We start from the raw sequence: 23,293 nt of genomic DNA on the forward strand, positions 1-23,293 counted from the left end.
TAGCGTGAATACAAAGCATTAAAAAAAGTGATGAATATTGATAGTGAATTTGATATGTTTCATGTAAAGTTTGATATTCAGACATTATGGGTAAAAAATCAAGAAAATTTTTAAGGTGTAAATTGATAAAAGAAGTTTAATTTGGTGTAATTGTACACATGAAACTCAAATGCGATTCATATGTGTAAATAAAACTTTGATTATGATCATTGTACATTTTAAAGAAATAAATAGATACATTTATTTTCATATTTGATTAATATAATTGTTTGCGTATGCAATATATCAATGTAAAACAGTATTAATTCAGCAATATTGTTAGTAATCTGCAAAAATTGAAATAAATTAAAATTTAATTTATAAAATCATAATGAATGCATAATTTTGATATTTATTAGAAACAACAACATTGAGAATGTTTGGCGATTAAATTTATTTAAGTTATAAATAAGCCTTGTAAGCAAGGATGTATAGGAGAGCTTACGCCATGGGAAAAGTAAAAGATGATGATGAAGAAACCCAATTACATACCCCAAAAGCAAGCTCTCCATCTCTTTTTCCCTTTATGCTACACACACAGATATATTAAAGAAACGGAAAAATCTATATCTCTTTCTTCTTCTTCTTCTTCTCCTCCTCTCTGTTTTTTTGCTTATCTGAGATAGAAGGAGCTCCCTATTTGTAGAGAACGTTGCCGTTTTGGGATTTTAAAGCTTTGGACTAATCTCATTTTCCAGGTATACATATACGTTCAGTTCTTTAAGACTGCAACTTTTATTCATGCGTTTTTCGGTGCGTGTTTATGATTTTGGAAGTAATGCACATGACAACAAGTGTTTCTTTCTATGCTAATTTTCTTCATTTTAGAATTAAGATTAAATTGATATAATGTTGAAGATTAAATATATTGTTTTTAAAAGTAGGATAAAAAATAAATAAAATTGAATAGTTTAACATTTTAAAGTTAGGTGACTAAAAAATAAATTTACTAATAATTAGATGATCATTCTGTAACTTTTCATAGTGAATTAATAAAAGAATTACTAATAATTAAGTGACTGCCCTAATTAAAAGCTAAAAAAAAAACCCCAATTTTCTTATAAAAGCACACTCCCAACTTTTGACGTTTTGATACTATGATTATTTAACTACTTTTAAAAATAACCAGATCAAACGTGAAATCAGCAGATTTGCAAAGGTTAAAATTGTACCAAAACAGTAAAAGGACTGCTTGCAATTGATTGTTAATTTCATTCACGGTTCTCCATGCACAAATAACCCATCTTTATTTTTTTTGGTGACATAAATTTTAATAATTTGCATTTTTACAGCAAAGAAAAAAGAAAGATTCACTGCCAAATTTAATTTAGATGCATCAATTTCTTATTAAAGTAAAGATAAAAGCTGCAAGCTTACCCTGCATTGCACGCAATCAACTTAGGTTCTCATTTCTAACCGGTCTATTTCTAAATTGGTTTAAATCATTATTTGGGTCTAAATTTCATAATTATTTTTTCCTTTTTTTTTTTTATAAAAGTTAAGTCTTGAACTTAGCGATTATTCCCACATTGGGGAAATTTTTTTTTTATTTAAATTAGTCTTGAACTTGACAATTGTTCTTATATTGGTGCTTGAACATGGCAATTGTTCTTGCATTGAGGCCTAAAATTTAGGGTTAATTTTTAAAATTAACAATCAATGTCACAAAGAAAAACAAAACTAAAAAAAACAAATTACATAATGTGTAAATATTGAGGATTAATTTTTTATATAATCAAGATTAAATTGATATAATTTTCAAATATTGAGAATTAAAGTTACTATTATACTAATTTAAAAAGTTACCACAATTAACCCACTAGTGACTAAAAAAGACAAAATTAAATAATTAAGCTGAAAAGAAAAGAAACCCAATTTTCTTATGGAAGCACGATTTTCGATAAGTCCCACCTTTTGACATTTTGGTAACGGTATCATGGATCCACCATGACAAAAAAATGATTATTTAAAATTTTTTAAAAACAAGGTTTCCATTTTTGCAGTGAACTGGGAATCTACTGTTTTTTTCCCTTGCTACTTTCTTGGAACACAATGAAACCTGTAATGTAATGTAAGAATGGAAGGTACTACTGGAAGGTCCAAAAGTGAAATGGAAAGTGGTTCAACAAGCAACAACAATGAACGTCGTATAGCTTTCAAGGAAGGTTCCTGGTTTGGTCAGTTCAAAAATGGTTCCAACCCTTGGATGGCTAGATATGTCTATGGTTTGATCTTCTTAGCCTCGAATTTGTTAGCTTGGGCGGTCCGAGATTACGGCCGCAACGCGTTCCCGGAAATGGAAAGTAAGACGATTCGATTCAATTGTTTTGTCTCCGACATTGATTTCCCTTACATAACATGTTTCACAATGTGGTTGCAGGACTGAAGAACTGTCAAGGCGGCCGGGGGTGTTTAGGTGCCGAAGGTGTCCTTCGAGTGAGCTTAGGATGTTTTGTATCCTTTATATTATGTCACATTTGATCCATTTCTAAATTTGTGTTGCATTGTTAATCTGTTACCTTAACTTTATATGTTAGGCATTTTATTTCGTAATGTTCCTTTCAACTGCTGGTACTTCAAGTCTTTACAATTGCAGAGACACATGGCATTCAGGATGGTGGTCCTTCAAGATCGGTCTTTGGATTGCCTTGACGGCAACCGCGTTCTTAGTGCCTACTTTTATCATACAGATATACGGTTTGTGTTCTATTCATAAGTTCTGTTTTGTTAATAGACATGGATGGTCTTAACACGTGTTTTCCGGTTGCTCGTGTAGGGGAGATTGCGCATTTCGGTGCCGGGTACATGACAGATTCATGTTATAGTATGTTGAGGAAGTTGAAGATGCTTCCTATGTTATAATTATTCAAATCTTAATTGTTTTAAGATTGTTTTCCTTGTTCTTATAGGGTCTTTCTCTTAGTTCAGCTTGTGAGTGTTATCAGTTTCATTACATGGTTGAATGATTGTTGTCAATCAGACAAAACAGAAGATAAATGGTAAGTCTCGGCCCCGACTCGAACCGCACGATCGTGATCGTAACAATATTGATGAAAATTTACTTTATTTCTTCAGCCATATCCATGTGATGTTGCTTGCAACAGCTGCATATATTATATGTATAGTTGGGATCATCATGATGTATGTATGGTATGCTCCAGAACCGTCTTGTCTACTTAATATTTTCTTCATTACATGGACACTGGTACTCATTCAACTCATGACGAGTGTTTCTCTTCACCCAAAAGTACGTACTCAAACTTCTCCGGATTGTATAATCCCATAGCATGATTTGTAACCTAATGAAGTGCATGATTTGTGAAACAGGTGAACGCGGGTATCTTAACTCCGGGACTCATGGGACTTTATATAGTATTCATCTGTTGGTGTGCGATTCGAAGGCAAGTTTTTTAAGCCTTTTGCAGTTTTGAAAACCCGCGTTGGATGGAGTAAATGTTAACCTATTAACATTTATGTGTTTCCAGTGAACCAGCTGGTGAAAATTGTATTAGGAAAGCAGAGGCTTCAAACAGAACAGATTGGCTTACAATCATAGTAATGTTTCATTCTTTCGAAAATGTTTTACGGGCCGAGACACGGTGATTAAACTCTTTTTGTGTTTCTTTCCAGAGCTTTATCGTCGCGTTATTGGCTATGGTTATCGCTACGTTTTCGACCGGCATCGATTCTCAATGTTTTCAGGTTAAAAAGGAAGCACCTGCCGAAGATGCGGTACCGTACGGTTACGGTTTCTTCCACTTCGTTTTCGCGACTGGTGCTATGTATTTCGCGATGCTATTGATCGGATGGAATACTCATCATATTATTAAAAAGTATGTATTACATTTGAAGAATCACTTATTTGATTATAGGACTGGTTGTGACATGGTTTGATTTCACAGATGGACGATCGATGTCGGTTGGACAAGTACTTGGGTGAGGATAGTGAACGAATGGCTAGCCGTCAGTGTTTACTGTAAGTACATAACTCGACTATTATCGATGAGTTTCGGACGATCCTTAAGGACTTGATATTTGTTGCAGTGTGGATGTTGGTGGCTCCTGTCATATTGTTGAGGTGCAGACAAACAAATGAATCTGCATGAAATGGTGATCAGTTCCTTTGGATTCCATTGTTGCATAAAATGGCAACCATTTGCTGAAGCATAGTAGGCAATCGGTTAGATGGGGATGTTTATGGATCAAAGTGGGGGAATGGGAAAATACAAAATTATACTCAAAATTTGTGAAAGCAAAATGCCTAAATAATATTTGTTAATACACATATTGAAGGAAGATATAAACTTCCTTTCATTTCTTTAGTAAATTTCTCCAAAATCCACCCTTTTTTTTTCATCGAAGTTATATACAAGAAAATTTATGATTATAACATCTAATTAGCTTCTACATTTAAATAAAATTTAAGATAAAAACTTTGTTTTTACATCGTAAGTAGATAAGACATGAAGCTATGTTATTGCAGATAATGAAGGATAAAATGATCATTTCGAACAGAAAAATATGATAAGAACTTATACATTTCTGGGATTTAGAGGATCTTGTGGGTACGTTGATTTGAAAGTGAAATGGCTGAAAACTGAGATTAATTAATCTACCTTTTCCCGATCTATACATTTTATATATATATCATACAGTACTTACTTTTATTTATGACCTTTAAATTCCTAAATAGAAGGAAAAGGTTGAGATTCTATTGTTTCATTTTTTGTTTTCTTTTTTATTCATCTTTTATTTATTTATTTTCTTTACAAGTGTTTTAACAAATAAAAAGGAAAGCAAACTTACCAGAATCGGCCCGTGGCCCCTCCGTCGGTGGTCTTTTTCCCGGCGTCGAGATCGGTAAAAAAGGGGGCAAAGGTCGAATCTTTTCTTCTTCTTTTTTTTTTACTTTTCAGGCATTTGTCTTCTAGATCTAAAATCTAGGCTTAAAACGGGCTAAAAAGGGGCACTTTTGGGTTTCCCGGCCACCATGCACGGCGGTGCCGTCGCCGGTGGCCGGCGGGTAGCCGACGGACAGATGGTGGCCATATTGGCCGGAGAAGAGGAGAGGGAGAGAGGCTTTGAGTCACTCTTCAGTTTTTTTGAAGCAAGGGCTGAAATGAATTTTTGTTTTTTTTGGGCTTTTATAATTGCATTAAACGACGTAGTTTCATTTACACCAAAACGGCGCCGTTTCGAGCTTTAACCACGCGACCCGACCCGACTTGAAAGGATCCGCGCGTTTTCTCCTTAGGGGATATTTGCGCCCTTGGTTCCTCGCCCTTTCAGCGGGTTTTATTTTGGTCCCTGGTGGCCCCTTTTCTGTTTATTTGCACTTTAGACCCCAAGTTTTGTTTCTAAATGCAATTTAGTCGATTTGTTTTATTATTTTAGTTATTTTACTAATAATATTAATATTTTGATTGCTATCATGATTATTATTATTTGTTTTATTGTTGTTATACGTTATTTATATTTACTTATTTAAATATCAAAGATATTTGTCTTTATATTAATTACTATATTTACATTATATCGATGCTATTTATATCTTTCTTATTCTTCAAACTTTGTTATATATGTGTAATGAATGTGTCTACATACATAGGTTTTTTATTATTTTATAACATATATACGTACATATATTCGTTATATATATTTTATAATCTTAAACTACGTACATCTATACATTTTATAATACGTATATGTACCTATATCTTATAATTCATACATTTGTTATATTTTATTATTTTAAAATATGTATATAAAACACACATTTTTTATTTTTTACTCGATGTTTATTTATATATTTTCGTATATGTTCATTATTATTTTAAAAGAACATTTTAATTCTATTCGTTTACTTACTTGTTATTAAGTGTTTGATTCATCTCTTATATTTATTTATTCCATTTTTTATGATTGTCTGTACTATTTATCTTTAACTTGTTATATTCGTTATTGTTTTGTCACATATGTTAACACCAAACATCAAAAGGAAAGTTTTTCTAAATAAGGCAATATTTCGCGTTTGGAAAATCGAGAAAACGTGTCCTAACGTGCTGGGTTTCGATTTCTCGTTCGACTAAATAGTCAAAAATCCTTTTTAAACTTTTAAAATAAGGAAATATTTCGCGTTTGGAAAATCGAGAAAACGTGCCCTAACGTGCTGGGTTTCGATTTCTCGTTCGACTAAATAGCCAAATATCCTCTTAAAACTTCAAAGTATGGTTTCATTAAACTATAAGGTGATCTTGGTTTCGATGGTTTAGAGTATCGTGTCCTAACGTGCTGGATGTGATATTCCTTCGGAACAAGAGAATCTTATATTTCAATTCACATTATCAGAGTTTCTTTTAAGGATCGTATTTTTAAAACTCTTCAAGGTTTTTAATTGTCGACACTAAGACACTAATTAATCAACTAGGTACCAATTTTGGGCGTATCGAGGGTGCTAATCCTTCCTCGTGCATAACCGACTCCCGAACCCATTTTCTGAATTTCGTATACCAAAATCGTTGTTTTAATAAAAATTAAATCGTTTATTAAAAACAACCACTTTTCGAGGTGACCCGATCACACCTCATCAAAAAAGGATTGGTGGCGACTCCCGTTTTCGTTCTTTTTTTCAAAATCCAAGTCAACCCCGTTTTATCAAAAAAATAGTGTCAACAGGATGGATTTGAATTATTACTTTTTTTACAATCAAATTAGATTGACTCGAATTTAAGTTTGAATTAATTAAGTTAAATTTTAAATTTAAGTTAAAACTTACAGATCTAGTCATACAAGAAGTAAAGTATCAACTATTGGTACACCAAGTTTTGACATAAGTGAATTGCATTGAATCTATTAAATAATCTTTCAATCACTAGTTGGTTGTACCCAACGGCAGGTTCCCATAAAACTCTCAAAATGTGGTGGTTGTGTATCATATCCCCAGTGTTGGTTCTTCGTTGCTACGGTGCTGTCTGCAGCTTTATGCGGAGAGCTGATACAATATTTGTGTGATCCCAAAACGGTGCATTTGCCATAACTTGTCGGGGGAGGGGCGGTGCTTTGCCTGCTCCTAAGCTGTTTTTCAGACCAAAAACACAACATTTTTGCTGCTTGTCTTGTCTGTAACCCCACATTTCTTCAATGCTTCCATGTGACTAACACGTGCTTAACTTGCTTTACCCATAACCATTCACCACTCACTTTTACTCTCTTATTTTTTTTTTAAAAGAATTCCTTTATTTTTCCACCCACTATAATAAAGGAACCAAAATCATTCACATGGTCCAACCTGGTCCCCTTAATCTTTGTTCAAAATTACTACACTTACATATTTTTAAATCTCATATTACTACAAAAATATAATTCAAATCTTATAATAATTGCTCACCTCAGAGGGCGCCAATAATTCTATTCTTACTTCTACTCTACTAAAATTTAGCATCCTATACTTCAATTTAATGCTCTAATCGACTAAAACCGAACTCAAATGCTAACAAGTTCAATAATAAATTTGATTTCGTTATTCGACTTGAGCTCAAATAAGCTTGTTCCTATACAAGCTCGACCTCGTTCATATTTAAGCTATTCCCGTATAATAAAGGTAAAAATGTAATTTTATAATATAAAAATATATTCAAGTAAAAGGTTCAATTAGGCTCACAAGCCATTCGAATCAAATATTACAGTGCTCGAATTCGGCTTGATTGATAACTCCAATTACTTGACTCGATAATTATTGAATTGAAGTCGAATAGCTTGCAAGCACTAGTGTCTCATTTACACTTCTAATTCAATTTGGCATAATTTGATCTCTTAAATTTTATAATGTTATTAATAAATCTAAGTTCAGAACACTTTTAGTTGTTATTGTTAAAGTGAATACATGAATTTTTTTATACAAAAGGAAACAACTTTAAGCATTCAACTGATATGCAAATTTAATATAAATTGAACATGATGTGATTAAATATCACTAAAAAAGTTCACATCATCAATTTAATGACAACAACTAATGGTATTATCAATTTGGGCCTACCGAGAACATTATAGCAATAGAAGGATCAAGCTATAATAAATTAAAATAGAGAAATTAAATTTTAAATTTGAGTATAGTAGAAGGATGAAACCCAAAAGTCAACCAATTAGTAATAAAAGAATGAAGATGAAGACAAGGTTTGCCAACAAACTTCAACTCTTTTTTGAATAATTCATTTCCATATTCTTCTTTTGGAATTGATTATTAAACTTGTTTTGATCTTTCTAATGCATGCTTAAGGTCATGCGCCATGATCATATATTATACCAAATGTACTTATACACCCTACTCAAAATGCTTTATCCACTCTTTTACTATAAATCTATATTACCGACATGCTAAAATTTGATTTTTTTTATTTTGAACTAATTGAATTGAGTTTTTCAATTTTTGAATAAATTTGAATAAATGTTCAATTTTTCAATTTGAATCAAATTGAATATTACACCTTGAATAATAAATTGATGTAAATGCCCTTAAGTTCTTTCTAATTTTGAAAATAAGCAAATTGATCCCCTCGAAAAAGTTATAAAAATTCAAAATAATATTAAAATATTTATTAAAATATTATATAAACTACAAAATTTAAAAATTATATAAAATATTAAATTATAATACTTTAAAAAATCAAAATAATAACATAAAATACCAAATCAAGTTTATCATACTACAACATAATCTTTTTCTTGTTATTTTGGCTTGAAAATGTTCTCAAATATATATGATTTCAAATTTATATTTTTTTAGAAATTAATAATCTTGTCAACGAATTTTAATTTGACATGTTTAATTTTTCATTTAACTCGAAAAAATTTATTCGATTCGACTTGACTTAAATTTCATTTCACTCAACGCGATTAAAAAAAATCAAATCGAATTAAGATAATAAATTATCACTTGCTAACTTAACTAAAGTGAAATTTTTTTTAACTCATGCCATGTTCAGCTTCTCCTTCGCAATCTCTGGCAGTGCTAACTATATATGATCCCCTGTTTTATTGCTTTACTTCCAAAAACCAACTACAGTATCTCACATGAAATTTGTTTTATATCTCACCTTCATTCCCTCACTCAAGTCTTTTTTTATAACAGCGTAGCATAGTTTTTCATGTGAATGCTTGGTGTGTTAACTGTCTTCATAAGCAACTTCTTTTCTTTTGCTTTTTTGGCTTTGGGGTTTCCCTTTGCTTTGACTAGTTTGGCACTGGCAACTCCAAACAAACAAACAAACAAAATAAAAATTGGCCTTGTAGGTTCTTTTCTTCTTCAATATTGCTTCACAGTAGGTTCATAGGTTTCTGAATTATAGTAGCTTTTGTTTTTCCCAAGAAACTTTGACTTTCTGTTTCGCTTTTTCGAATTGATTTTTCTTCTTATAAATTTGACATTTTGGCTATGGTTTGAGTTTCCCAAGTGAGATTATATTTTGTCTTTGGTGTGTTAGAAAACAATGGGAAAGCTCAGTTTTGGCAAGATGTTGGATTGTTTATATTTGTCATCAATTTCAGGCTCATCATGTTCTTGTTTCTGCATGAACAATGCTTTGGATGATGAGTTTGAGAGGAAGCCATTGATGGTATCTGAAAAAACCCAGTTGAGACTGAAAGATGTTGTTTCTGGCAAGCAAACCTTGGCCTTTCAACTTAAGCCTAAGGTAAGAGTTATTTTATTTTATGCCTCTAATGTCTTCTTTATATTATCTTGTTTCGATTAAACCCACAATGATTGAAATTATTTTTTCCTAAAGAAGGATATTTTAATTTCTTTATATTTTAAAGGGTTTGAGATTTTTTTTTTTTTTGTTTTTTACATTTTGTTTGGGGTTTCTGTAGATGGTGGTACTAAGGGTATCCATGCATTGCCATGGTTGTGCAAGAAAAGTGGAGAAACACATTTCCAAGCTGGATGGTAAGTAACATATTTTCCTTTTTCTATCTTTTTGAATTTTCCTCCTTGTTTTCCATCAAAAGATTCATACTATTACTTGAAATTAAGTGTTCTTGTAGGAGAGAAATAAAATTTAATTAATTTAGGGTTAGGACATAAAATGATCATAATTATCAAATAAGAATACTAATGAGATCCGAACCCTATTGCTTGAGAATAGACTAACTAGTACTAATAATATAGAAATCCCTATTCTAGAAATCAAAATATATTTTCACCCATTTACTTAAAAAATAACAATTGAGCTCTTATACATTAAATTAAAAAGTAAATTAGTTATTTCAATTAAAATATTTATCTAATTCTAATTCTACTGTTAAAAACTAGCGTGACAAACGGAATAGTCAAAAAGTTACACCTGGCGTGCCATGTGTACCTTATATTGACGTATAGAGATCAATTTTTAACAATAAAAATGCCTAGTACAAGGGCTTTGATTACAATTTTGAAGAAAAACCTAAATTTAAATCTTAAAGATATATTATTAAAAGGAATAAATATGAACCTAAATATAATCAACATTAATTATATTAAAAAAGAAAAGTATGGTAACCTTTCATTTACATTTTTAAAAAATATAATTTACACTGTCTTCTCCCCTACTTGTACTTTTTTTAAAAAATTGAATTATTTTAGTAGTTTAACCATTTCTGACAGTAAACCTAACAAGCTCAGAAGTAAAAGCAATATATTGACCATAATGCATTACAGTGATGAGCCATCACTCATCCATATACAGAACCAAACATATTATAATGCAAATGTTGTTGTATTGCTTGTCATGCAATGAATTTTGCCTTCGTTTTCTTGGTTACTATAATGTAATTCTTAGCTGTCCCACTGAAAAAAACAGGAGTGACCTCATACAAAGTAGACTTGGAAAGCAAAAGGGTGGTTGTTATTGGTGATATAATCCCTTTTGAAGTGCTTGAGAGTGTCTCAAAGGTTAAAAATGCAGAGCTTTGGACTTCTTGATTCCTCGTTGTTGTTAGCCTTTTTAGAGGATAGTAAAGGAAGTAACATAGCCATTACGTTAGTTAAAATAGCTATTAAAAATACTGTGTAAGCTTATCCTGGTTTAGCTTTGCTATTGCATTTTGCAAAGCAGCAAAACAATCTTGTAATTACTATTCGGGATCCTTGTTTAATTGTAGTTTTAGTCCCTCTAAAATGCTGAAATTTGAGATTCAATCATTTTACTTTGGGATAAAGCAACATTTAATCCCAAAATTTGACAACTTTTTTTATGTTGGTCCTTAAATTTTTTGGTCCATATTAATTTTGAAATTTGAAAATTTTTCCCAATTTAATCCATGATTAATGTGTAATGACGTGATACTTACTTGAAATTTTAAAAATTTATATAAAATATAAAAAAAACATTATTAAAATTTATTAATGACTTTTTAAAAAATAAGTGATGATACTACACCATCCAAGAGTGTTTGTGCCTCCTCATCTTTAACGAAATCCAAGTTGTTAAGTTCCAGGATTAATGGGGACAAAAGAAATTAGGGACCAAGGTGGTAATGTTGTCTAAGTTTAGGGACTAAGCTTTACTTTATCTCTTCTACTTTAATTTGGTATAATTTTGTCCCTCTATTTTTATAGTGTTATTATTAGATTCAAATTGATAACATCGTTAATTTTATTAAAGTAATTATGTGAATTTTTTTATTGTTACTCGATCACAAATTTAAGGTCAAGTGCAAATTTAGTCAACTATATTTAACAAATAATAAATTTATGTTTAAATACATTTTTATTTTAAAAATAGCAACTAAAGAAATTAGGCGACTTATTCTTAACTCAATTGGTATCAACATTATTATTAGCATAGAAGGATATGAGTTCAAACGCTAAAGCGTATTTACCATCCTATTTATAACTATACTAATAATATTACAAAAATAAAAAATTAAATTTTAAATTTAAGTATAATAAATGAATTAAATCAAATTATTGATTTTTTTTTTTTGGAAAATGGCTTTAGATATTAAATGGGGTATTATTTTTGGATCCAGCATGGCCCTATTCTAGTGGTGATTGATACCTAAAACACTTTTTTTTGTTAATGTGATTTTTGTCCTTTGAAAGGCATGACATGTGATTTTAGGGTTTGATTAATGAGAAAAAACAGAGATGGACCCATTGCATGACAGATTCAATCAAACCAACTTATATTGTTTGTTGCATGCATTAAGATAATTAAAGATGTGGCTTAGAATATGAATGGAACACAAAACATAAATCAACAGGTTTTCACATCTCAAATGCCTCCTCCACGTTTACTTTTTTTCTCATTAACACTGTTATAGGAAATGGGGTATAGAAATTAAATTGAGGTTTTATAATTTTCATTTTAAAATTTAATTGAATTGGATTCAGATCGATTGGATTAGGTTTAAATTTCGGGTTAAAAATCACATATGTACATCTGTTACTAATTAGTATTGGGCCACAAGCTTGAAAGTGGAAGGTAAAAAGATTTTTCCGGTCTTCTCAATTTTAACAAAGAGGAAACTAGTTTTTCTAAAAAAAATTAGAGTGATATAGTTCTTATCAATTTTAAAAGTCAACAACTAAGGATAAATTAGTACATATTTTCTATTGGTACCACAGCAAATCTAACTCTCAAAATTTATACATTTTATCAAATTTGTATGGATTTTATAAATTTAGCCCATAACATTTACAGAATGTAGAAACATGGAAAACTAAATTTATTATTTTACTAATCTAAATTATGTACAATTGAGAGATAATATTAATATTGTGATTAATTGTCCCCATTATTCACTTTTAAAATTTAACAAATTAAATGGATGAATTTATTGTATAAAACAATGAAAATAATTATTGAATTACAGACATTGGTTGAATAACAATGCTAAGGTTTTAGTAAATTTAAGATGTTATTATGTGTGAATTTTATTCATTATTTTTTATTACTTACTTTTAAGTATAGTTAATTGTTCCATTTTATAATAAAATTGGTTTGGTTTAAATTTGTCAATCTTGACCGAATTCAACTTAAAAAGCTAATGGTTTTGCTGGAATGAATCAAATCCAGATTATCTTAATTTCAAAATTACTTAATTAAATAAGTAATTTAAGTGATAAATTTGAAATGATTTCACACTTTTTTTAATTGGGTGTTTAAATTTTTAGATCCAATTTGGTATTTAAATTTGACATTTTTTCTTAATTTGGTAATTAAGTCTTTTTGAGTTCTAATTTAGTACCGAACTTGACTCTTTTCTAATTTGGTACCCAATCTATTTTTTGTCCAATTTTGGTCTTTGAACTTGTCAAATGTTTTCCAAATTACTCCAATATACTAACAATGTTATTTTTATGAGATAGCAAAAATAACCAATATATAATCGACATGTGACAGATGACATGATATTTCTTTTTGTAGTTGAAATGTTAAATTACTTTTACTTTTATTTATTTTACTAATTTAAAATAATGAATTTATTTTATTTTGAAGTTTTAAAGCTTTTATTTTCTTATTCAATATTAATATGTTAAGCATAGCTCAATGCCTATTTTTTAACACGAATTTCCTCTAATGTTAATGTACTTTTGTAGCATGATACCCTTCATGTTTTGAGTAATTTGTATAACATTTAATAAGCTTAAAAAGTCTAGCTATCAAATCAAGTCAAGTCAAGATACCAAATATTATATTCCAAATTATCCTATCCAAACCAATCTAATCCGCCCAATCGAGAGTCAGCCTGCCCCAATTTCAGCCCAATCGATACAGCCCGAAACTATCGGCTCATCGGACCCAATATTGCCGAACGGTATGAGCAAATCGTCAGGTTGATTCTTCCAATTTATCCAACATTTTTACTCGGATCTTGAAATTCAGTGTTCACAGTCACCAAAGCGAAAAACTTGAACCAAGGACCAGCATGAAATGCTTTTCGATCTCTAAACTCACCACCAAATCTTTGTCTTTGAAGTTTCCGCTATCCTTGTTCCCCAACTACCCCGAATCATCGGCGGTTGCCGCTGCTGCTCGATTTCCAAGCCTTTCTCCTCGTTCAATCCGGTTCTCTATTTGCAGTGACGCCTCGAGGTCGTCGAGGGGAGGTGTTTCTTTATCTAGTCGTGATCGGAACTTGTCCACCATGGCCGGTGCTGATGAGTTTGTCAAAGGAAATGTTCACCCGAACGGCGTTGCTGTCATCACTCTAGATCGTCCCAAAGCTCTCAATGCCATGAATTTAGGTCCTTTTCGTTATTTATCCTTAGTTTACATGCAAAATTTATGTCTTTTTAATTATTTAAATTTAAATGGTTATTGTATGAGCTAAAAGATTTACCTTTGATTGTATTAAAGCTGATGCCAAGTGAATGATCCGTTTTAGCTCGATTTTGAACTACAATATTTACTTTATAAAGGATTGTTGAAGGGGGGCTGATTTTTGTGAGAAGTCTGAGAAGTATTGTCCGCCAGGAGCCGGCAGACCGGCTCCTGTCTTGTCGCCACTGGAGTTTTGCCTCCGGACTCCATTGAGAGGCCGAAAGCTTGAAAAGCACTATATGCAATAGGTCACGGGTTTAAAACCCACCAAGTGCAAATATAAAAATTTCCTACCCGCCTGCATGCTCTGCCTTCTCAGGCATTGGATGAGACGCTCACATTTTGTTGAACTCACCGCCTCTTTAAGCACTCAAGCTCTCACAGAATCGAGGGACAAAACCCCCCACCAAGGATAATATCAGGGGTTTGCAAGTTCCTGGTGGGCGACACTTTGCAGACTTCTTCTTACGGAGTTGGTCTCTCCTCAATAATGATAAAATTTGATGTAAGGGATAAAGCTATCAAAAATAGTTAATAGCAAAACAAGAAAGGAAGACCTTGTTCAAGGATTTGCTGGTAGTAATATTGGAAATGAGTATATTTATAGAAGTACGTAATGGTTCTTCAAGATAATAAAAGAAGAATGCTTTTTGTGTACAAAAAAATTGATATCATTGAGAATTAATGGGATATTTTGCTAATTTAAATTTGTTGCTTCGTCGATATTAATTATTGTCGGTGAAACATTTGTGTATTTTGATAAACGCAGATATGGATATCAAGTACAAGCAAATTCTTGATGAATGGGAATCAGATCCAAAGGTCAAATGTGTTTTGATCGAAGGCAGCTCAACGCGTGCCTTTTGTGCAGGTACTTTGAAGAACAAATTATAGGATTCTTCTTTGTCAAGGCAAATATACTTCTACAATAGCATTTCTAGATGTTGTTTGTAATGAAAAATACGCATTCATATATTTGTAGGCTATTTTTGTATGTTGCTAGTGTTAAGGGGGAGTTTTCGGGGCTAACCATTGATGGATAATGCAGGAATGGATATTAAAGGTGTTGTTGCTGAAATCCAAAAGGATAGAAACACATCTCTTGTGCCAAAGGTTCCTTTTCCCTTCCATCCGAAATGCATGCTATGTGTTACAAATATTTCCTGCAAGTTCTTGTTATATCCACTGTTGCTAGCTATAAGTTGTTTGCATTTGCATTGTTCTTGTTTTGGGCGGGTTGCGGTAGTTCTAGTTTTCTTTTATTTTTTGGGCTCTGTTTAGTGTTCTTTTCTCATTGGTAACTTAGATATTAGCTTATATGCAGGTGGTGATGTGAAGCAGATAACAGAGAAAAACAACCTATCAGATATGATTGAGGTTATATTATATACCGTTATAATCATAAACATTTCCAATTTGTCAAAATTTAAGTCAGCAAAAGATGTCTATCATGGTTTTCAAACTCGAAATACAACTCTTACCATGGCTATGATATGATCCACTTCCGATAGCCATTTATGATTGCGCCTTTAGGTGTCAGTAAAGCTCTATCCTTTACCTTTTCTCCTGAGAAAAATGAAACCATTTTTACTTAAAGAGAATTTGAAACCCCGCAAGTAATTGTATGCAATTCTTAAATTTCAAGCATCCTTGAGTTTAGGGATTATGTGGACTTTATATAAATCCCAGGTGGGGATAGTTGCGGTCAGATAATTGTAGGCAATAGGAATTCCATGGTAAAAATACCATGGAAACCCTTTTACTAGAAGTTGAATTGCAATTTGCTTTCTTTACTCAAAAAATGGGCAAATTAGTACTTGTACGTTAGATCAAAGAGCAAATTGGCCTTTCTATTAAAAATTCCGTTGATTTATATTGTTAAGTGATGGCGTATTTCTGTCTGGTTACTTGAATTAGTCCCTCCATGTTAGCACATGGTATAGAGATGACACGCCAAGTGTCACTATTTGGTTGTTCCATCGACTACATCAGCACTTAACAGTAAAAATGGATAGAATTTTTAACAGAAGGACCAGTTCTCTCTTTGATATAATGTACAAGGACTAAGTTGCTCATTTTTTCAGTAGAGGGGACAAATTGCAATCTGGCTCCTGGTATAGTGGCCTCCATGGTACTTTTACCGAATTCCCCTTTTTTCTTTCTTGAATAACATAATTCGGCTTCTGTGTCCAGATGAAATTAGCTTTTGCTTATAACGGTAGGAGCATAATTTAAAATAGAACTGTTGACGAGTTTGCTTGCGGTTTTAACTCGTAAGATAAGTTTGAAGTGTTTTATCTTGTGAATGCATCAAGATTGTAAATTTTCGGTTGTTACACGTCCCTGATTGTCCTGCACCAGCAATGATTTCCTCATATGTGCATGATACGTTCGTTGGACTAGATATTTTTTCTTATTACGGAGTTGTTCGTATACTTTGTTTTTTTCTCATTACTGTAATGCTGTTTTATCACTTTGTGTTTATTACCCTGTTTCTGAAGTAACTTACCTAATTATGCTGTATTGTTTTTCCAGGTTTTTACTGCAGAGTACTCTCTAATATGCAAAATTTCCGAGTACAAGAAGCCCTATATATCGTTTATGGATGGCGTAACAATGGGCTTTGGCGTTGGCCTTTCCAGTCATGGTCGTTACAGAGTGGTAACTGAGGTACAAACTGATCTCTTTGCAGTCCATAAATTTTTTATCTTGCATTTTAAATTATTAATATCTTTACAAATTCTCTCTAATGTTTTGTTCTTGTATAAATCATTGGATCAGAGGACTGTTCTTGCTATGCCGGAAAATGGAATCGGTTTATTTCCTGATGTTGGGTTTTCATATATAGCAGCACAAGGTCCTGGAGGGGGTTCCATTGGTATGTTTCTTTTTCTCTAAAACTAAGCTCAAAGAGTTGTACCAAAATCTGGTTGGTACAGTATGCTATAACTCGAACCAGAAGTACTGGGGTTGACGTGTGAGTCTTTTAGAACGTTTTGGAGATGCAGAATCCCTAAAGCTAAACTTTAATTGTTGTACATATGCACAACCACTGGTTTACTTCTCTTGCTCTTTTCAAGGTAAAAGCATCATTGGGGCTCTTGTACGAGGAGGTGGATAGCATTTTGCTCTCTCTATTAAAAAAAATGGGCAAATTAGGCCCTGTACATCAGATCAAAGAGCAAATTGGTCCTTCTATTAAAAATTCCATCCATTTTAACTGTTAGAAACTAATCCCTCCACTTTAACATGAGGTATACATGGCATGCCACATATAACTATTTGGTTATTTCGTTAGCCACGCCAATTTTTAACAGTAGAAATGGATGAAAGTTTTAACGGAGACGACCTTTTTACTCTTTGACCTAATGTATAAAGACTAATTTGCCTTTTTTTTAGTAGAGGGGGCAAAATGCAATCCGCCTCTTGGTACAAGAGCCTCCATGATACTTTTACCCTCTTTCCAGCTCACTATATTGTACCCCTCTATCGTTGCCATTTACAATTTCGGAGTTCTGCAGGTGCTTATCTTGGAATGACCGGGAAAAGGATATCAACACCTTCAGATGCACTATATGCAGGGCTTGGAACACACTACGTGCCATCTGGGAATCTAGGTTCACTGAAGGAAGCCCTTCTGTCGAGTACCTTGTATATCTCTGATCTTCTTTCTAGTTTAATAGTTTTCTTTTCAAATGGTAGTGAAATTCTTTTAGGATCTTATGACAAACGATATGCTTATGCAGTTCTGAGGATCCAGACAAGGATCTTACAACATTGTTGGCAAAGTACAGCAGTAACCCCGAGTCTGAAGCTCACTTGAAGTTGCTTTTGCCTCAGATAAGTTCATGCTTCAGTGCAGATAAGTCAGTTAATGAGACAATCGAAGAGCTTAAAAAACATCTGCAAAGCACAGAAGCTTCTGGTAAGCTTAGTTAAAACCAGTTAATCCAAACGGTGAATTGATCTGCATATGCATCATTATTGTTCTCTTTTCGATGTTTGAGGACACTGAAACTGTCAATATAGATATGTTTTAACTGTTTCTTTCTGCAGTGGCAGAGTGGGCAAATGATGCTCTGCAGGGGCTGGGAAAGGGCGCTCCTTTTTCTCTTTGCTTAACGAAAAATTATTTCTCTCGAGTTGCATCTGGATATGGTAAAAGTGGCAATGAATTTACAACGGTGAGTTTGGTGATGTATAACCCAACTGCCTTTCTCTCTCGCGTGCCATTTTTTTTTGTAGTGATATTTTTCATGTAACATCTATATATTTGTGTTGCATTGATCATTTTCCAGCTAAAAGGTGTTATGAAAACCGAATATCGCATTGCCTTACGGTCTTCTTTGCGAAATGATTTTGCCGAAGGTGTCCGTGCAGTCTTGGTTGACAAAGATCAGGTTGGCTGTTCTTGCTTCTGCTCCCTTTCTCTCCAAGATCGATCCACTGCTTGCTAGGGCTATTATACTTTGATAATATGCGAATATATCAAATTTTATTTCTTTGGAATGTACATTTTGTTCATGCATTTATACTGTGCATACTTGTTTGTGTGGATGTGCATGTTCCTACATGCTTCTGGGTTTTATTCTTATTGGCCTTAAGGACAGTACCCTTATTTATTCCCAGACTTGTCAATTGGGTGGTCGGATTAGATTTTGGATAGGTTAATCTGGATTAGGTTAATTTGGGTTTCAAAATTTTCACATCATTTCGGGTTCAAATTTGAGGTTCGGGTTTTTCAAGTCAAGCCGTTACGTATTCAGGTGCAGTGGCGGAGCCAGAGTGGGGAGGTAGTGGCCTTTCCCCCACCCCTAAAATGTTACAATTGCTTTATAGTCCCTTTAGAAATTGTAAGATTATAGGTTAGTACAATGGTAACCTTGCATTTTGGCCCCCCAAAATTTCTGGCTTCACCCCTGTTTGGATTATTTCGGGTTTGTGTCGTTTTGAGTTAAAGTTGTTTTAGATTTGGGTCATTTTGGGTTTGGATCATTTTGCATTCAGGTCAGTTTGGGTTTTCATGTTTAGGTGAGTTTATTTGTTCATAGTTGTGAATCATTTTTCTATCTGTTTGCAGAATCCAAAGTGGAATCCTCCGAGCTTGAACGAAGTTAACCCGAAGGATGTGGAGGCAATTTTCGAACCATTAGGTCCAGGAATTGAAGAGTTGAAAGTGTAAGTATCCCAGCTTCACATATCAAGTCGTCTGGATGGTCCATAGTGATGGAAATACAAATTTGGAGGTGAAGAAAATAAATAAACAAATTATTATTCAAAAGCTTTTAGTATATACTTAGATGGCACTTGAAGGCTTTTAATAATACTGTGAAACACTGGAGCACAATCATGATCATTGATCCTTGATCTCTACAGTGTACATTCTTGACATCCAACTCTAAGCTGGAAAAGTTTATAGATTACATAGATTGTTACATTCTAACATTGATGATGGAGAGTACTTGGGGAAAAAATGAGATAAAAAGTATCATGGATTGCATTTTGCTTCTTCTAAGCAAATTAGTTTCTATACATTATCAAAAAGGGTAAATGTACTATGAAAGTCTCTATAGTAGGAGCTAGAAAATAGTCTGGGAATTGATCTCGCTGAAAATATTATGATATTAAATGAAACCATATAAATTCCAGGTTAATTATGTAATTAGAAATTATTTTGCCCAAGTTGACAATACATAATAATATCTGCGGGCAGATACCCTGGTCGTGGGTTCTACTTCATGACGTGGAATGGCTGCCCGTTTGCCCGCAGCAAACAGATTTAAAATACTTTTTGTTTAAAAAAGAAAAGAAAAATTCTGCTAAATTCCCACGGCCTACCGCTTTTATATATATATTATTTTTTTAAGGTTAAAATATGTCATAAGCACCTTTATTTTTTGAAAATTTGAAATTTAGTATATATGAAAGTATTTAAACTTAGTAACTTATATTTATTTGGTATTTTAATTTTTTTTACCTAATTAGCACTTAAACTTGAAAATTATAAGCTAATTGATACCTTTTTAGGTGTCTGATTAATCCTATTAAAACATGTTGAGATGATGCTGATGTAATACAAACGACCAATAACATAGTGACATGTGATAGTCCTGTATTTTAATACATGAAAAAAATTATCTTTTTATAAATTTTAAATATTTTTGTCATGTATCAAAATGTGAGACTATCATGTATCACCATACTTTTAGTTGCCAGTGCCACGTCAGTATTTTTTAACGATGTTAGTTAGGAACTTGAAAAAAGTACTAAGTTGGCTTTTGGTTTTCAAGTTTAGATGCCAATTAGGTACCAAATAGGTATAAATTGCTAAGTTCAAGTACCTCTGTATATATTAATCCTATTTCTATTTTTAAGAATTTAGACCCTCTATTTTTTATATTTCAAAATTCAGGTCCAAACTATTAATATTGTTAAGTTTTTGTTAAATTAACGTTTATTACCATGTCATTTTTTAGTTACATGTTACCAAGTGGGTAGTTTTTTTAAATTTCAAAAGGTCACGTTAACAAATTTAACAAAAGAGTTTAATAGTATTAATAGTTACTTAACTATGAAAAGTTACAAAATGGTCATCCAACTGTTCAACTTTGTATTTTTGGGTCATTAGCTAGCTAGGTGATAGCTTTTGAAATTGGAATAATAGTAACTTTAACCCTTGATATTTATAAATTGTGTCAATTTAGTCTCAATTCTAAAAAATAACCCATAGCATTTACACATTGTCTAATTTGGTCTCTTTTTGCGTTTTACTTTTTTTTTGTGACCCTTTCACCTACAAAACTAAAAAATTATCAGCTAAATTTGATTAAAAATATACAAAAATAATAATAACACTAAAAATTCAAGATAATAATTTTCATATTTTTAACTCTTTTAATATTAATCCTCAATATCCCAAAGAATAACAAATCTGTAAAAAGAAAGAAAAAATAAAATTACACTGTGTAAATATTGAGGTTTATTTAAAAAAGACTAAATTAACATGATTTATAAATGTTGAGAGTTGAAGTTGTTATTATACCAATTTTAAAGGTTGTCACCGTTAGCCAACTAGTAACAAGAAAGAGATAAAATTGAATAATTAGGTTACGATTTTGTAACATTTTATAGTTGGATAACTAAAAAAAAATCTACTAATAGTTGGATGATATTTTTTAATTTTTCATAAATCAATGATAAAAAAATTATTAATAATTTGGTCAATACTTATCCTATAATTAATTATGTCGCCAGTTGCCAGCGCATGAAATTCGAGGTAGTTACTAGTTATGGTTTAGGAGAGAAGAAAAGGAAAACGTGTGCAAAATGATGACAAGGATTCCACGTGTGGGGATAGATATGAAGAGAATTGAAGGTGGTGGTGAACCCTTGTGCTTTCTCTTTTATCCTTTTCTCTAGATTTTCCGATGATCCTTTTTGACTGTGATTAATACTACTTTCTTTCTAAAGTGTCTATTCTATCTTGCTTTTATATAAAATTTAAGAGAAAAGGCCTAAACTTATTCAACTAGTAGTACTTAATTTCCAAACATTTGAAAATAACGAATTATTCAAATGTTTTTATTTAAGTCATTGAACTATTTAAAAAGTTTGTCTTAAGTCATTAGGTTGTTATGTTTTTTTTTTTAAGTTCAGCTAGCGAGCTCCAATCGACAATTCGATGATCAGTATAGTGGATCAATACTCATCAGCAAGTAAAAAACATACCTTAGATTCAAGTCGATTTGATGGTCAGTGTCAAATATTGAAAAATAAAGGAGCTTAGATTTTGGTTCGTATATTCATAATATTCAAAGCTATTTCATGAAAAAAAAAATAGATTGTAGAAGAGAAGTGAAATGAGAGCTCTTGATTGATGCAGGCGGTGTGGACAAAAAAGGCCATATAGCAACGATTTTAACAGTCTAGTAACTTAAATGAAAATTTTCGAATAATTCAATGACTATTTGGTAACTTTTTGAAGTTGAATTATCAAAATGTAAGCTTACTAATAGTTTAGTGACATTGGGTGTCGTTCACCCTATAAAATTTATTTTTTTTATCGAGGGATCTATTTATATTGCTATAAAATTAACATGGCTTTATATATATATTATAATCTTCTATACTATTGATGTTTTAACGATTCAATCATCGTATTTTAATTTCATCCATGTGGATCATACACAATAAGTTTGGAGTAAAGAAAAAAATAACTATTTATTTTAGATTAATTATTTGGTACACAAGCGGTGGAAATCTTCAACTCTACAAGTGGGATTAAGATTTTGCCACATGTCCCATTTATTTATTTAAAAAATTTTAAATACAACTTAATGACACATGAAAAAATCTCAACTCCACTTGTGGAGTTCAAATTTTCCACCGTCAGTGTCCCAAATAATTATCCTTTATTTTATGTAAAAAAACTTTTCAACCATTAAATATATATTAATATAGTATATAGATAGTATTTTAGATCTATATGATAGAAATATTGGATCGGTTTTAAATTTTATATGTATGACAAATACAATTATATTAATAAATTCAATGGTTGAATTATTAAAATATCGATTATAGTATAAGTTATGAATTTGTGTAAAACTAGACCTGATCACGGGTTGGGCCACCCAGCCCGGCCCAAAAGGCCTCCCTAAATGTGGGAGGGTTTGCACAAAAATATAGGCCCGAAAAATGGGCTTAGATAAAAAAATAAGGCGCATTTAAAAAAGGGCCAGACATCGGGTAAGGCATTTTGGCCCGAGCCCAGCCCAGCCCGAATTCACTAATGGACAAAAAAATCTGCTCTTTTTTTTTTTTGTTTTTGAATGTTATTTTCTAGTTGTTTTATCCCTATTTTTCTACCATTTTACTATTATGTTGCTACTATTTTGTTGTTATTGTTTGGATATTGTATAAAACTTATTTTATTGTTAATTTTGTTATTA

At 31.9% G+C, this 23,293-nt stretch overlaps 3 protein-coding genes and 1 long non-coding RNA gene across 8 annotated transcripts; 3 read left to right on the forward strand and 1 right to left on the reverse strand.

Annotated features, from left to right (window-relative positions):
- Positions 1-479: 479 nt before the first annotated feature.
- Positions 480-4,366, forward strand: LOC105775439 (uncharacterized). Of its 3 annotated transcripts, none has more exons than XM_012598147.2 (12): positions 480-737; positions 2,043-2,342; positions 2,420-2,493; positions 2,577-2,736; positions 2,816-2,840; positions 2,949-3,038; positions 3,115-3,286; positions 3,367-3,440; positions 3,525-3,594; positions 3,670-3,872; positions 3,942-4,015; positions 4,084-4,366. In XM_012598147.2, exons 2-12 carry the CDS (start codon positions 2,117-2,119, stop codon positions 4,143-4,145), a joined length of 1,230 nt encoding a protein of 409 aa, XP_012453601.1. In that variant the 5' UTR covers positions 480-737; positions 2,043-2,116; the 3' UTR covers positions 4,146-4,366. The 3 variants fall into 3 exon arrangements, with proteins under 3 accessions (XP_012453601.1, XP_012454950.1, XP_052489088.1); XM_012599496.2 differs by having other exon boundaries at positions 3,742-3,872; XM_052633128.1 differs by having other exon boundaries at positions 3,525-3,638; positions 3,742-3,872; positions 3,942-4,366.
- LOC128042329 (uncharacterized) lies at positions 3,838-5,140 on the reverse strand. The gene is made up of 2 exons (XR_008197548.1): positions 4,846-5,140; positions 3,838-4,137 (listed from the first exon to the last, which is right to left on the reverse strand). It is a non-coding gene; the product is annotated as an uncharacterized LOC128042329 (long non-coding RNA).
- A 3,925-nt stretch (positions 5,141-9,065) lies between these two features.
- LOC105777383 (heavy metal-associated isoprenylated plant protein 8) lies at positions 9,066-11,192 on the forward strand. The gene is made up of 4 exons (XM_012601007.2): positions 9,066-9,323; positions 9,519-9,728; positions 9,907-9,982; positions 10,875-11,192. Exons 1-4 carry the CDS (start codon positions 9,189-9,191, stop codon positions 10,994-10,996), a joined length of 543 nt encoding a protein of 180 aa, XP_012456461.1. The 5' UTR covers positions 9,066-9,188; the 3' UTR covers positions 10,997-11,192.
- A 2,588-nt stretch (positions 11,193-13,780) lies between these two features.
- On the forward strand, positions 13,781-19,842 carry LOC105774120 (3-hydroxyisobutyryl-CoA hydrolase-like protein 3, mitochondrial). Of its 3 annotated transcripts, XM_052633703.1 has the most exons (11): positions 13,781-14,266; positions 15,112-15,213; positions 15,391-15,435; positions 15,667-15,719; positions 16,878-17,012; positions 17,124-17,220; positions 17,864-17,993; positions 18,089-18,267; positions 18,399-18,526; positions 18,641-18,742; positions 19,423-19,842. In XM_052633703.1, exons 1-11 carry the CDS (start codon positions 13,948-13,950, stop codon positions 19,522-19,524), a joined length of 1,392 nt encoding a protein of 463 aa, XP_052489663.1. In that variant the 5' UTR covers positions 13,781-13,947; the 3' UTR covers positions 19,525-19,842. The 3 variants fall into 3 exon arrangements, with proteins under 3 accessions (XP_052489663.1, XP_012452925.1, XP_012452305.1); XM_012597471.2 differs by lacking the exon at positions 15,391-15,435 and having other exon boundaries at positions 13,782-14,266; XM_012596851.2 differs by lacking the exon at positions 15,667-15,719 and having other exon boundaries at positions 13,785-14,266; positions 15,391-15,455.
- The last annotated feature ends 3,451 nt before the right edge of the window (positions 19,843-23,293 follow it).

This window comes from Gossypium raimondii, chromosome 7 (genome assembly GCF_025698545.1).
Source record: "Gossypium raimondii isolate GPD5lz chromosome 7, ASM2569854v1, whole genome shotgun sequence".
In the NCBI taxonomy this organism is placed as follows: Eukaryota; Viridiplantae; Streptophyta; class Magnoliopsida; order Malvales; family Malvaceae; genus Gossypium; species Gossypium raimondii.

Bases quoted from the DNA above. Each gene is read 5' to 3' on its own strand.
- LOC105774120 (XM_052633703.1), top strand. From the start codon at position 13,948: ATGAAATGCTTTTCGATCTCTAAACTCACCACCAAATCTTTGTCTTTG. The intron at 15,436-15,666 runs ACACATCTCTTG...GCTTATATGCAG, and splicing joins TGAAATCCAAAAGGATAGAA to GTGGTGATGTGAAGCAGATA. The intron at 18,527-18,640 runs GTGAGTTTGGTG...ATCATTTTCCAG, and splicing joins GTGGCAATGAATTTACAACG to CTAAAAGGTGTTATGAAAAC.
- LOC105775439 (XM_012598147.2), top strand. From the start codon at position 2,117: ATGGAAGGTACTACTGGAAGGTCCAAAAGTGAAATGGAAAGTGGTTCA. The intron at 2,841-2,948 runs GTACATGACAGA...TTGTTCTTATAG, and splicing joins ATTGCGCATTTCGGTGCCGG to GGTCTTTCTCTTAGTTCAGC. The intron at 3,441-3,524 runs GCAAGTTTTTTA...ATGTGTTTCCAG, and splicing joins TGTTGGTGTGCGATTCGAAG to TGAACCAGCTGGTGAAAATT.
- LOC105777383 (XM_012601007.2), top strand. From the start codon at position 9,189: ATGCTTGGTGTGTTAACTGTCTTCATAAGCAACTTCTTTTCTTTTGCT. The intron at 9,324-9,518 runs GTAGGTTCTTTT...TTGGTGTGTTAG, and splicing joins ACAAAATAAAAATTGGCCTT to AAAACAATGGGAAAGCTCAG. The intron at 9,983-10,874 runs GTAAGTAACATA...TGAAAAAAACAG, and splicing joins ACACATTTCCAAGCTGGATG to GAGTGACCTCATACAAAGTA.